Source organism: Leishmania martiniquensis, chromosome 34, assembly GCF_017916325.1.
Source record: "Leishmania martiniquensis isolate LSCM1 chromosome 34, whole genome shotgun sequence".
NCBI classification, from domain to species: domain Eukaryota; phylum Euglenozoa; class Kinetoplastea; order Trypanosomatida; family Trypanosomatidae; genus Leishmania; species Leishmania martiniquensis.
Genome location: NC_090169.1, coordinates 959,827 through 973,840, shown reverse-complemented (window position 1 = coordinate 973,840; position 14,014 = coordinate 959,827). Strand labels below are relative to the sequence as shown.

The following is a 14,014-nucleotide window of genomic DNA, read 5'->3' as shown; positions in this document are numbered from 1 at the left end:
TCTCTCTCTCTCCCACGGCAACAGTAAACGCATAGCGAGAGAAAAACGCCATGCGTGTGTTTACGTTTTTTTCCGGTGCGGCGCTTTCTTCAGGCGAACACTTGTCTGCTTGGACGAATGGCTTGTCGTGTAATCTTGCCTCACACACACATATATATATATATATACTCTTGAAGTCGCTTCGGACCTACACGCGATGCGACTAACATCGTGACGAGGGAGGCTCTTTGCTTTTTTCATCTTTTTCTTTTGTGCCTCAGTTTTAGTTTTGTGCGCGTGTGTCTCACTCGCTCTCTCGATGTAAGCTCGTGTACGGTAGCTGACATGATGTATATACATATACCTAGTTTCTTTCCGCAATGCTGTCATCGTCGCTTGTGGCGCTAGTGAGGAGACATATACGTCGTTGAGCCAAAGAATTGCTGCTCGGCATCTTTTTTTTTCTACCTCATGCCGATCTTTTCTTACTACGCACTGCCTCTTCTCTCCTGTGGACCCAATCTCTGTTTCTTTCAGCACCTGTATGTGCCCGCGTCGTTCTTCTTGCGTTCTCGTGGGCTGACTCACCTCCCCCACCCCTTTGCTTCTCCGTTTCTAATATCTATAACTGCATATGTATAGGTTTTTTTTTCTCCATCCACCCCCGCCTTTTCATGGTTGCATCTCTCCTCTCCTTTTCTCTCTGTTTGACGGTACAATGTGCGCTTGGCTCTTTTTTTTCCACTCCGTGTTTGCCTTCTTGTGCTTTATTGTTCCATGTAAAGCGATCTTCACTTTTTTTATTAGCGCTCTTTGGCTAATGTTTTTTTCTTTTCGAATTTATGTCTTACTCGCTTCTTCTCGCCTTATCGAGAAGTCTTCGTGTGCTTTCGCACCCTCCCTTATCTCTCTCTGTCTCTGTCTTCACGCTCACGCCCCCCTCGAGTGCGTCTCGGTTGTTCTCTCTTTTTCTCTCTCTTTCAGCTCTTCGGCATCTCTGGTCTCCCCCCTCCCCCAATCGATTCTTCCGTTTCACTCGTTGTGCCGTTGTGCTTACATCTCTGCTGTTTCTTTAGCTCATTGTGGATTTCGTTTTCGCTTTGCTCACTCTCGCGCACGCTTTCCCTCTTCGCCTCCAACGCCACTCCACAAACGATCCCATCCACAGACGGGACACACTGGCAGGCGCGGGTCACCGGTGTACACACGCCCTTTCTCTCTTTGCTTCGTCTATCCTCTCCCGCTCGCTTCACGCGACCCGTCCACAAAACGTAGGCCGAGCAGTGCACGCAAGAAAGCAAAAAGACGCGAAAAACACGCTGGAGGGGCGACATGCCTCTGAGCCTCTTATACACATACACATTTACGCGTCTGTGTATGCGTTTGTGCGTAGGGAGTGAATTTTACCCTTCCCCTTTTTCATGTTCTCCGGATCCGCTTGGCGTCGATGGAGAGATGTGGGTACTTCTGCAGCTGGGGTGGTCATCATCTTTCCTACGTGTGCATACATGCGGTGTCTTGCGCGATGCAGAAGGAAACGATGAAACGGAGTCTTCTCGCTTGGCTGCTGCTCCTCTTAGTCGAGCCGCTGCTGACTCTCTCTGTCTGCGTCTTTTGTACCCACGCTGCCTGGCGTATGCAAGAGGGTCGCGCCCTCGCCTTTCCCTTTGTCTTTTTGCTGTATTTCGCCTTTTTTCTCCTTCTTGCTGCCGTGCGCATGCTCATGGGCGTGTGGGCGGCCTCATGAACACACACCCATCTCTTTCCTTGTGTGGTCTGCGCCCTCTTTTCGTACGCACATGCCCGCGTTTTTGCGCCCATCAGCTCTCTTCAGAGCACATTGGGCTCTTCACGACTGGCATGTCTCTCTTCTCCGGGTATCTGAACTTTTTGCTTCGTGATTGGGGCGATGGAGTGCAAGTCTTCCCGTTACAATTCTGCACGCAGGTGCCCACTCATCTAGAGGCTCTTAAGCCTGCGGGGGTGGGGGCAAATGGGCTCATCTTCATTGGAAGCCCCACGTTCCCTCCTCTTCAAGCTTTAGCCCTTGTGATGCCAATGGCCCCCTCCCCCTCCATAATCACTGGCCTACTACTGAAGTTTCTTGTCGTCTCTGCGGCTCTCTCTGCGACCAGCGTGCGGTATTATGCGGCTGAGAAAGAAGGGAAAGAGAGAACTGCCGCGGTGCTTTTGTCGACGCCGGCACGCCTTGGGATACACTTGGACGGGCGCCTGGTGGCGATAGAAAGCGTGAAGAGGTCGAGCGCACAACAAGCACCAGCCGCTTCTGACGCTGTCGGCTGTGTAGAAGCTACCGCTCCTTGTGTTTGATCTCTGCACGTGGGCACGGCCAGTGCTTTGCTGCTTTTTCTCCCTTTTCCACGACTTCTGCTTGCCGGGTGGGATTCTCCTTCGCGGTAGGATGTTACAAGAGCGGGCGAATGAGTGGTTGAGCGAAGGCGCCGAATCGTTCCTATCTGGCAGCTCGCACTTTCATTTTCTGTGTTCTCTCACTGTCCTCAGCTCCTGTCCCCTCAGTCGCCTTCCTGTTCGCTTCTGTCTCGTCCGCGTGAGCACGCGAGCTATTCTGTTCTTCTCCCTTCGTCGAGGCTTCCTTGCCGGACATTGAGCGAGGCTCCTTACGGCGTTGTTTCGTCTTCACGTCCCACTTCTGTAGCTCTCCTCTCTTCTGGCTTATTCATTCACCGCTGCCCGTGCCTGTCTATGTGTGTCGGTGGGCGGAGGGTGGGGTGGGGGGTACTCGGAGGGGTAGGGGCCTCGTGTCTTCCTGTCTGGTGAGGGTTCGTCTAGTGTTGATTTCCCATGGCGTCTTCTGTTCACTCTACGCACCCCCGCTGTCGTGTTTCCTCCCGTCTTCGCCGCTGTGCCGAATCTTCTCTTTCCCGTTGTTTGCTGCGCAGGTCCTTTACCTTTCCCCCTTCCTTACCCCAACCAGCATCACCATCACGCCTCCGCGGTATGTATAAGCCCGGCTGCCGCTCCCTCTTTCTTAATACGGGCTTTTGAGCTCCTGCCCTTTTCAACTCGCATGTCTGTGCGTGATAGTGCCTCTTTCTTTGTCTCTTTTCTCAGTGATGGCGATTAGCACTGATCTCTCGCACACTCCTTTTTTTTTACGATCTCTTTCTTTTACGGTGCCCCCTTTTTCATGCTGCGCTAGCGACTTGCAGAGGAAGTTCTTATTTGTTTGGCATTGACACTTGCTGCGCCTTCGAGAAAGCTTTTTCACCTTTGTCTATATCCTCTCATCCTCATGCGCCGCTCTCGTTTTTTTTCTTCTTGTGCTTTTATGACTCGTGTTACAGGTGCATTTCAGTGTATTTTTTTATTTTCCACTTGCATCGTATGCCTCTCATCCTTCCTTTTTTTTTCGTATTTTTATTTTTTGTTCCCCCCCCTTTTTTCTCTCCATCACTGCGGCTATTGTGCATGCAAAGCTTCTCTGTGTGCGCCGGTGCAATCTGCCACGCCTTTGCGCCCTGCGCTCTCTATTTTATTCCTTTTACTCGCGTGTTGTTAAACCTCGACACCGACGCAAGCATTCGATACTCCACGCATAAGTCCCTTTTTTTCTGGTGCCTCTTCCGTCTCGCGCGCTCTCTTTCTTCCTCCCCCTAGCTGCTTTTCGACCATACCGTTTTTGTTCTTGCATTTTCACTTTTTTTTCCCTTTCCATTACCTTTCCCCATGCGGCGCGTGCTCTTGCACGGCTAAAAAAAATGCGGCAGAGAGACGGCAGAAGGAAGTGAATATCTTTAGGCAAAAAAACGAAAGTAATGTAAAGTGGCAGAAATAACTGCGAGTGCATCTCTACGCTGATGAGAGGCGGCAGTACCGTACTAATGCTGTAAATATCTGAAAAAATAAAAGGGCGAGAGGCAACGCAGAGATGGAAGGCGAATTCAATAGGAGATGAGCGCGACAAGATGCGGGGGCGAGCTTTGTCGTTTTTTTCTTTTCTGCATGATGCAGGTGTTTCCCACAGACCCAAAAGGCTTGCATCTCCACCGCCACACCCTTCTACTCATCGAAAACTGATCTTGAATCATATTGTTCGCTTCCTTTTCTTCCTTTCCGTTTTCATAGCTTCACTTTTTCGCTTCTTCTCTCGTTGCTGCCTTTCTGCGGTATGTGGCGCTTCATGCACACATTTTTGTCTGTCGCTCGCTTTCTCTCTCTCCCTCTCTCGCGCGCGCACGCGCACGCGCGCTCCGCACCTTCACTGCTGCGCGGGGCTGTTTTTCCTCTCTGCACTTCTTCTGGTTTCATCTCGCACCGCAAAGTGGCGAGTTTCGAGCGCCTTCTCTCTCTTTTTGTTCCGTGCTCCGTATTCCGTGCTCCTTCCGCGCTCCTCCGACTCCCTCGTTCTTCTCGTCTTCCTCCCCACCTCGAGCACCCTGTTCGCGGGGAACGTGGCAGCGTGGTTACCTCAGGCCTCGTTGCCCCTCCGTTTGGGGAAGCCGGGCGGCCGCCCTCGCATTCTCCCCACCGTCCCTGCCAATGCTTAACAACTTCAAGCAGTGACATGGTCGAGTACCCGAGCCGCAGGAAAGGGAGAAGTATCTATTGCCACGGATGCTGGGGCTCAGGACAGAAAAGCAATGCGAAATACAGAAGCGCTCTGCTGTGTGCACTTCATTAAACGTGGAAGGCAGTGCCAGTGGTGTCGCACGCACTTTCGAACTACTCCCTCCCCCCTACACCTCAACCCTCCTCGGAGCACTTCACCCGGGGACGGTAGGGTCGGATGGCGGGCGAATGTAGAGGTGGGGCGAGGGGTGCGTCTGAGGGATTCGCCTGCTGACGGAGCAACTTTCCTTCCCCCCATGCCTCCTTGCTTCTCATCTTCCACGGCAGTTGAGGCACGGCTCGAACGGAAGAAGTGTCGCGTGCGTATTTGTGTATGCAGCTGCATCTTGGCTTTTATGCATCTCCGAGCCACGATGGTCTTCGTGAGGGCGGTGACGCTGCCTCGTGACTCTTTTTGCATTTCTCTGCTTCCCCGCTCGCCTCCTCCCCTTATGCGCCTATGAGGCTGCCTTGATCAGCTGACCGCACACCGCTAACCATACATATATGCGCAGACGCTTCTCTGGCTGTTACGGCCCTCATGCAGCCGCCTTTCCGCACGCCTACCGCAGCGCTTCCGGGTGACGGCCGCTGCGGTGCGGCGCGGCCCGCGCTTGAATACGTCCCGAGCGGCTTCCCTGGTGGCGAGTTGCACAGCGCGCCCATCTCCGAGTTTGCCCGATCGCTGAACGAAGTCGACGCAGGACCGAGCTCGATGCTGACGCAGGAGACGCATTCTAATGGAGACGCTGTCCACCACACCAACACCGCAGCGTCGGCTGAGTGGAGCGCCCTCTACGGCGCCAGCGCCGACATGATGAACTCGACTGCGCACACCTTCCGTGCCGGTGGCGCTGGGGTCTCGTTCATGACTCCCATCTTTCACCTCACCGCTGACGACGCCACCATCTTATCCATGGAGCACAACAACCACTGCAAGCTGCTCGGCATCGCCACCTCCAAGAATGAGATCCTCGTCACGTGGACACAACTGATGCCGGTTATAGAAAACATGGGCGCGCTTCGAGGGCAAGACGACGACCTCTTTGGCGGTGAGGAGGTCACACCGGGGGACGAGCGGCTGCTCGAGTGGGATCCGGCGGCCATGTCTATCTTGATCGATCAGTTGCCCTACACCTGCACAGAATTGCTATGGGCGCCGTGGCAACAGGGTATCTACCTCGCGGGGCTCTGTCCAGGGCACGGCATCCGGCTCTATCGCTACTCGCACGGAAATTGGGCGCTGGATGACTGCATCCGCTCCACGGAGAGCGTGAGCTGCTCCCTTTCCACGAACTTCACCGTCGCATGCGCGTGTAGCCGCGGCCGAGTGGAGCTGTGGGTGCGGGGCTCCACTGCAGTCGGCGCCGCCGTGGTACCCGGGCCGTCGCCTGGCCCTAGCGCCGGTGACAGCATGACGACAAGCAGAGGGGAAGGGGCGAGCGGCACCTCGTGGGTGCTGTGCTGCACACTCACACTCCCTTTCATGGAGAGTGAAGACGGCGGCTTTCGCATCCGCGGTGGCGACCGGAGCGGTTATTTGGACGCCTCCTCCGCGCCTGGAGCGCGACATCGTCTGCGAGACACGCTCAGCGTCGCCTGGGACGAGTCTGGCGCCCTGCTGGCTGCTGGTGACCAGGGAGGGTCTGTATACGTTGTGTCCGCCACCCAAGGCAGCACACGGTTGGGTCAAGTTGTGTATCATCAGGCGTCCTCTGCGTTGTGCACTCCGTGTAGGCAGGTTGCCTGGTCCCCCTCCTCCGGGCGCAGCTTTCTGTGTCTGGCGATGGTTTTCACGACGTCTGTACGACTGGTGCTCTTTCGCCGGCCTCGCTTCATGAACGCAGCTGGTCTGCCCCACGTGGCCAGCGGCGGCCGCGGTGGCGGCGGCGGACGAGCCGGAGGGGCCCACAGCAGCGCAGCACCGATCGCCTCCATCGCGCTTCAGGTGCTGGCAGCGACGCAGGTACCGTGTGAGGAGGTCGCGAAACTGTCGTGGAACAGCACCGGAACGCGCTTCGTCACGACGCACCTCGACAGCTCTGTGAACATTTGGGCTGTGGACTTCCGACACCAACGCCACCTTCAGAGAGACGGAGCTACCGAGACCGATAGCGGAGAGGTGGAGAACACGTTCCACGGGGGCGACAAGGCACACGCTGGTGGACGTGCGGAAACGAGCCTGCCCAAAGCAGCGGGTGACAAGCAGCTCCGCCTTCTGGTATCCGTGCGGCGAACCTCCGCAGTGCACCCGTACCACGCTGTTTCGAAATGAGTTCTTGGGTTACCGGCCGTGTGGGGGATCCGAGCTCCTTTACCCCTCCACACGTTTCCCCCTCTTTTTCTCACCTTAGCTCCACACCCTTTCTCTGGGGGTGCGCCTGCAGCTTTCGCTTCTGGGTTTGAAGGAGGCCGCCTGGATGCGCTGCGATGTGCGAATGGGTGCACCGTTGTCTGTCGCTGCTGCTTCATCGCCCTGAGAAAGAATAGGGGACCAGAAGCGAACCTATGCGATTGAACAGAAGACCGCAGACCTTGTGGCATGGGCAACGCACGCGGGTCACGGGTAGTGGTGGTGGTGGTGTATGCTTATGTGTGTTGCGGGCGGGGGGGATGAACTTGCGCTAGCGGCGACACACAACCACTTCATTGATGTCGCTCGTTTCCACTTGCTGCTGTGAGAAGCGCTCTCTTCCTTGGTTTTCCGCTGTCTCTTCGCTGTCACACTTTGTCCTTCTTTCGCAGGAAGGCGACCGCCGCCACAACAGCAGAGCCGCCGTTGGCGGCTTGGCAATCCGCGGCCCCCTTGTCCTTCGAAGGCTGCCAGTATGCAACAACTGTACGGTTGCATGTGTGTACATCTCTTTCGCCGTGCTCCCCCCTGCTGAACGAAGATGAGGGTCGCGTGCGCTTTTGAGTCGGCTCCTCTGCGTCCACCGTGGCTTCGTCTAGCTCCTCATGCTGCCAAGCCCTCGTGAGGCGCAGCGGCCGTGGAGGCTCTTCTGTTGCACCGCCACACCGTCTGCGTCTAGGGTGACTATCGCAGCTGGCGGCCTCTCCCCATCTATCTTCGTCTCCGCGCTTTACTTGCTTTCTTTTTTTTTGTTTCTTCCGTCACTTGATGGGCTGATGTGCTCCGCACCCTACATGTGGGCACACAGCAGGACAGCTTCCTCGCTGAGGTCGAACAAAAGCGCGGTGCCTCTGCCGAAACGCCTGCGCGCCCTCACGTATGCGCGCCAAAACTGATAGGCACGCATCTCCTGAATCGGCGCTGTGCCCCTCTCCTTCTCTCACTGGCCTAGCACGTGACATGCAGGACCCCCCGGCGGCACAAGCGGGCAAGCGCGATGCCCCGAAGAAGACGAAAGGAGAGCACCTTGAGCAAGGCAATACAGCATGCGGTGTTGCACCCGTGGCAGTGGGCTACTCTGAGACTTCGGCTCCCGTGGCGATGCGCACCTTTGACTGTGCATTAGGCATGACGCGTGCGGTCTCGCTCACCACATCAGAGCAAGAGCGCGCGGTCGAGGCTGTCAAGGCGACTATTCCTCCATCGGCACGCCGCGAGGAGCTTCGCAAAGACCCCATCTACCGCATCATGCATGCTCTTCCTCGCTCGGATGTGCTGGAGGTGGTGCGCAGCCGCTTTGCCAAGGCGCATTGCGAGCGCGCTGCGGCATACTTCGACCTCTCCTACACGAAAAATCCTCTGCGACGTGTGCGCCTGCAGATCGGATGTGACGGTCCTACCGGGATCCACTTGTTTCTTCATCGTATCGCCGCCCATCGCCATACCCTGCGCGTGGTGGACTTTTCGCGAAATCGGCTGGGCGCCGACGATGCAGTTTTACTCTGTAACACTTTAGGGCTCGGGAGCGCCGGAGATGCAGCAGCCGCGCTGGGTAATGCCACACCGCCACTTCCAGGTGCTGCAGCCGACTCGGCAGCCTCGACGGCAGCTGAGGCCTCGGCGCGACCGTCCTCCTCGCTCGAGCTGTTGGACCTGAGCTACAATGCGAGGCTTGGTAATGACGGCGCCGTGCACGTTGTGGCAGCTCTGCGGCGCTGTCCGTCAATACGGGCGGTGATTTTGAAGAGTGTAGGCATTGATGACGATGGGGCAATGACAATGGCGGACATGTTACGTCGCTGGCCGGCGCCCGCGCTGTGCGCCAGCTTGGAGACTCCACAGGCGCCGCTTCGTCCATCCACCGCCGCGGCCACCAAGTTCTATCTAAATATGAACGAGAACTACATCGGCGCTCGCGGCACGCAGACGTTGGGAAAGGGCCTGCCACATTACGTTTCAGTTACCTTGGCGAAACAGCAGCCAGATCCGGTGCGTGACCGAAAGCGTTCGCGAAAAGATAGCGGAGCCGCGCGCCGATGAGTAGAGGACTCTCGACGAGTTTGGTCAACTGGCACTCAGGTGCCGGCCACAGAACGCCTCAGGCGATAATCTTTACCTTACTCCACGCTTTCTTGCAGCCTCTCTTTTTTCTTTGTTCCTCCCCCCTTCCCCCATAGGGTCAGGTCGATGACATTACCAGCTTAACGTCGAGCCGCGTGGTGATTGCTTGGTGCCGTGTTGTGGCGCGTGAGGCGAGGATGGCGCGCAGGGCATTAGCCTGAGTGCGTATCGAGCTCCTCACTGCGGTCAGCATATCTCCTATTGTCGCTCCACTCTCGTGCAGCTGTGGTTACACGCGGCATGCAGATGTTTGCTCTCTGCCCTTTGCTGCATCTTGGCGCACCATGGCGTGTGTACCGCGGGGGGGCGTCATCGCCTTGTCACCTTCCTCTTTACCTTCTTAGTGATGGCCTCACACGCGTGCGAAGCATAAGTCGGTTTAAACAGCATGTCTTCCCTCCACCTTAGCGTTCGGAGAGGGGGAAGGGGGGCGGAAGCTGGCGATGGCACCCTTTCCCACTCTGACGCGCTTGTGATACGCTGCTTTCACGGCGCCACCGCTGCGGCGCAGTTTGCGGCTTCACTTAGCGGCATGCCTTATGGCGTTCTCTTCCGGCCTTCCACGACGCAATGCCTCTTGCTGAGGTCGTCCTTTTCTCTTCTTGTTGCTCTCTTCGCTGTCGTCCTATGTCTCGTCCGCCCGCGTCTTCACTCGTCTCCACCCCTCACACTCGCTTCTCTGCGGTTTCACTTCACGCGTTCGCCTCCCCTCTACCTCTTTCTCGCCTACTGCCGCACATCCGGGATGCCGTATTCATGGTGACCTCCTCCCCCCCGCCTCTGTGCCTTCCTACGCCCGCTTCGCTTGGTAGCCTACCGAACTCGCTGCTTTGCAGGCCCATCGCCATGGCGCAGCGAGTTGACGGCCCCAGCTCCTCCTCGGTGCCCTTCCCGCATGAGAATGCTACCGATGTGACGCACTCGAACGCGTACGCGGTGCTCAATGCCCTCATCGACGAGGGCCAAATCTCTGAGGAGCGCGCCGATTACTTGAAGCTGAAGTTCAAAGAGCTGCACTCCCGCGTTCTCGACATTTACAAGCGCGACAACGCACTACTGAAGCGCGCGCGGAAGTTGCGCAGTCGGCTTGAGGTGGAGCGGAAGCGCATCTACAGCTTTGGCGATGCAGCCAAGAAAGATGACGAAGTAATTCAGGCCCTGAAGCGCAACTTAATGGAGCACGAGCGTGAGCTCGCGTCTGCACTGGAGCGCGAGAGCGTCCTCCAGGTCGAGGTGCTCGAGTACGACCGTCGTAAACAGCACCTTATCCTCGAGCGCGAGGACGCTATCGCAGCGGAGGAGGCGCGGCTCCGGCCCAAGATGGAATCCATGCAGGCGGAGATCACCGAGATGGGGGCCCACATCAAAGAACTCGCTGCGGACCTGGACAGGTGTGAGGCAGAGAAAGAGGAGCTCATCAAGGTAGAGTCGCAGCGGAATGAGGAGATCTCCAACTTCTCGGCGACCCTCGCACAGGCGAAGCAGCAGCTGCAGAACGTCCAGAAAGATCCTGAGCGCGCACGAAAGCAGCTTGGCCTCGTCGAGGGAAGCCTTGCCGGCGCCCAGCGCGAGCTGGCGGACACCGAGGAGAAGATCTTGGCGCAGGCTGAGCGCATTCAGGCGCTTGAGCTGCAGCGCAACAGCCGTGCCGAGGACCATGATGCTGCCAGTAAGCGAGTGCAGACTTTACGTACTGAGTTGGAAGCCAAACGCAAAACGCTTGCCACAATGAACACGTCATTGGAGATGGAGCTGGAGACACGCCAGGTAACACAGGAGCGCACCGCCGAGCTCGATCAGCTGATCTCGGCGACAAAGATAGTGCTCCAGCAGGAGCAGGAGGGTCTTGATCGTATCGAGCGTGAGCGCGATAAGTGCGTGCGGCTCTTCTCCACCCTGGAGAGGGGAAAGGAGGACGCGCGACACGAGGAGGAGTCTCTGAGGGAGCAGATTAGCCTCGTGCGCAAAGAGACGGAGTATGTGACGCGTGCCATGGCGCAGTTGGAGAAGGAGATACAATCCCACCGCAAGGATGCGGAGGCCCGCTCCGCGAAGCTGCTGTTGGAGCAGGCAAAGTCGAAGGACTTTGTCAAGAAGGCGGAGCAGGTGCTCGCTGAGATCCAAGAGGCCGAGGAGGCGATCGCTGTCAAGACAAAGCAAGAGAGCGTGAAGCGGCGTGAGCTGGCGGCCATGGCGGTGAAGCGGCAGGAGCTCGCTCGAGCCAATGCGCGCGAGACAACCCGTGCAACGCTGGCTCAGCGCGAGCTGCGGATGCGCGAGGTGTTCGTGAAAGAGGCGCAGCGGCGCCACAGCCACTTGGAGAAGCGGCTTCATAAGGTCGTCTGCTTGTTTCAAAAAATAAAGCAGGAGCGGTCGCAGAAAGTGACGCAAATCCAAACGATCGCGCACGTGATGGCCCAGGCAGCGGAGAAGACAAAGCTACTCGAGAAGGAACTTTCCGTGCTGACGCGCGAGTCTACCGTGAAGGATCAAAAGATTGGGAAGGTCAGGTTCCAGGTGCACGAGCTGACGAACCTGTGCGCGAACCTGCGGCTGGAAAAGAACCGGCAACGCAAGCAGATGGAGAAGGCCGCTGACAGCGAGCGAGAAGTGAAGGCGCAGGTGCGCCGTCTGAACGCCGATATTGCGGCTGCCGAGGATACAATGACGGACCTGCGCCACGCCTACGCAGCAGCCATCGAGAACCGCAATCAGACCGGCATTCGACTCATTGACCGCAACGACGAGGCGGCATTGCTTGTAGCCCGCATCAAGGCCCAGGAGGCGGCCCTGGCTGAGGGCACCCGGATGACGAACGAGCGCGCGGACGAGGTGCGCGTACTGAAGACGAAACTGGGTAACTTGCTGCGCGACATTGAGGTGTGCCAGCAGTCGGTCCCAAGGGTGTCGCAGATGGAGCTGGAGCTGGCGCGCATTAGGGAGGATATCGAGGCGGAGCAGTGGCGCACGCAGGTGCTGGAGGATGACCTCACAGACCCCCAAAATCCGCATCGGTGGAACCGAATTCCGCTCGCTATTCGCGGCGGGGCCATCTTACCAACCGTTGATGAGGCGCAAGCTATCGAAGCGACAGCTGTCAGTTCCGCCCATGCGGACGGTGCACCATCAGTGCGCAGCGTCTCTTTCTCTCCTGGCGACGCAGGCCCTACTGGCAGAAGCAGCCAAGACGACGCACCGGCGCCGGCGCTGAGACTGGTGGGTGGTCCTTCCGACGAGTACGTGCGCCTGCAAGCTCGCTGCCAGGAATTGGAGGCACGTGTGCAGAACCTGAACGCGAAGCTGCGCGAGAAAAAACTTATCCTCGAGGAGGTGACGGAGTTGGCTGAGCGCGTGGGCGACCAGGCGGATGCCGGCAAGGAATGCACGCTGGCTCTAGCGCGGCAGGTCAACATGTATCACAGCAGCATCCGCCACAGGAGTCGTCAGATGATGGCAACCATCGCAGAGCTGTCCCTCTTTCAGGCCTCAAGCATTCAGCTTCAGCAGGAGGTGCAGCGGCTTGAGAGTGTCGTCGAGGAGGCCGAGGAGCGCTTGGAGGCCGGCGAGGCCCCCTACGCAGAGGCTGTGCTGCAGTACGAGCGAGAGCGGCAGAGCCAGCAGCGCTACGCGGCCACTCGCCAGCGCCAGCGCGAGGCTGCTCAGGAGATGGAGGCTTGCTCCAGGATGCGGTTGATCGCCACCACGGCGGTGCCCCGCCCGAATGCATACCTCCCACAAGACGACGATCTGGGCCTTCCGCGTCCGTACGGACCGTTTGCCCCCTTCAAATCGTCGCTGTCGCCCCGCATGGCGCTGAATCCACCTCGTGCGGAGCTGAAGTCGTTGAGGGGCGCTCAGGCGTCCTCACATGGACTGCGATCCGTGACAACGGGGCGCGGTGCAACGGTCCCTCTTTTGGCATCTTCGTCCTCGCTACGATCTTTGGCTGGTGCACCGTCTAAATCCCATGCCCCATCCTCTCCCGCTCCGCGTTCACCTACCAAGGCAGCAGCTTCGACGGCAGCGGGTTCCACCTCCTTTAGTAGCACCGATCCGACACGCTTGCAGTTGAGCACTTCATCGGACATACGCAACGGCCTGACAATGGTGGCTGCGGCGCATCAGCGAAACTCTGCCACCACCTCGCAAGAGCAGCTGCGCGTCAGCCAACGGACGAGCGATAGCACTGCCGGTAGTGGCGGCCATTGAGCTGCACGACACACGCGCACAGAGCGCAGGGTGGGGTGGGGGTGGGGGAGGCAGTTGTCGCTCATTTGCTGCCTCCCCCTCCCCCCTTTTTTCAATTGTTGAAGCGTTTTTCACCATCTGCAGAGTCCTTCATGTGCTGCACCTCTACCTTTAGTGCTGGTCTCTCTCTATATACATATATATATATATATATGTATATGTGTACGCTTCCCCTTTGTTGCGGTGATGTACATAGTCATCTTAGCGTTGCCGCCGCGGTTGCTGCTGTTGTTGTTGAGGGAGAGAGTAAGGGAGAAAGAGGGCGGCAGCTGAGGGCCGGCCAGCTGTACCAAAGGGAGCGCATGCGCGTGCAGTTACGCCTACAAATGCGGCGTTTGTGTTTCTGCGCGCCACTCTCCTGTCTCTCTCGCGCGCGCGCGCCATGCTCGTGAGCGGCCCTCATCGGCTCCCTTCAGCAGAGAGGAGCCGTCTTTTCTATGTAAACTGGCCGGCAAGTTCCTCTTGCGAGTTGCGCGAATGGTTCTCGTGCCCGCTCCGTCAACTGGAAAGACACGCGCAAAGCTCTCCCCCCTCATAAGGCGAGTGGGCGGGGGCGGGTGGGTTGGAGCGTGATGGAAAAAGAGAGGGGCCGCGTAGTGAAGAGAGGAGGAGGAGGGGGAGGGACCGGTAGCGGTTTGGGCTACTCTGCTCCAGCAGGAGAGCAGTGATCCTGTAACACCACCACCCTCTTCTCCCTCAGTGGAAGGGAATGACGAGGGCACT

At 57.9% G+C, this 14,014-nt stretch overlaps 3 protein-coding genes across 3 annotated transcripts; all 3 read left to right on the top strand.

Moving 5' to 3' along the window:
* Window positions 1-5,110: 5,110 nt before the first annotated feature.
* Window positions 5,111-6,844, top strand: LSCM1_02272 (uncharacterized protein; the record flags this gene model as incomplete). Its single annotated transcript, XM_067319856.1, has 1 exon — window positions 5,111-6,844. One exon carries the CDS (start codon window positions 5,111-5,113, stop codon window positions 6,842-6,844), a length of 1,734 nt encoding a protein of 577 aa, XP_067175231.1.
* Window positions 6,845-7,882: 1,038 nt separating this feature from the next.
* On the top strand, window positions 7,883-8,962 carry LSCM1_02271 (uncharacterized protein; the record flags this gene model as incomplete). Its single annotated transcript, XM_067319855.1, has 1 exon — window positions 7,883-8,962. The coding sequence occupies one exon, from the start codon at window positions 7,883-7,885 to the stop codon at window positions 8,960-8,962; it is 1,080 nt and encodes a 359-aa protein (XP_067175230.1).
* Window positions 8,963-9,889: 927 nt separating this feature from the next.
* On the top strand, window positions 9,890-13,252 carry LSCM1_02270 (uncharacterized protein; the record flags this gene model as incomplete). The annotated part of the gene is made up of 1 exon (XM_067319854.1): window positions 9,890-13,252. The coding sequence occupies one exon, from the start codon at window positions 9,890-9,892 to the stop codon at window positions 13,250-13,252; it is 3,363 nt and encodes a 1,120-aa protein (XP_067175229.1).
* Between the last annotated feature and the right edge of the window lie 762 nt (window positions 13,253-14,014).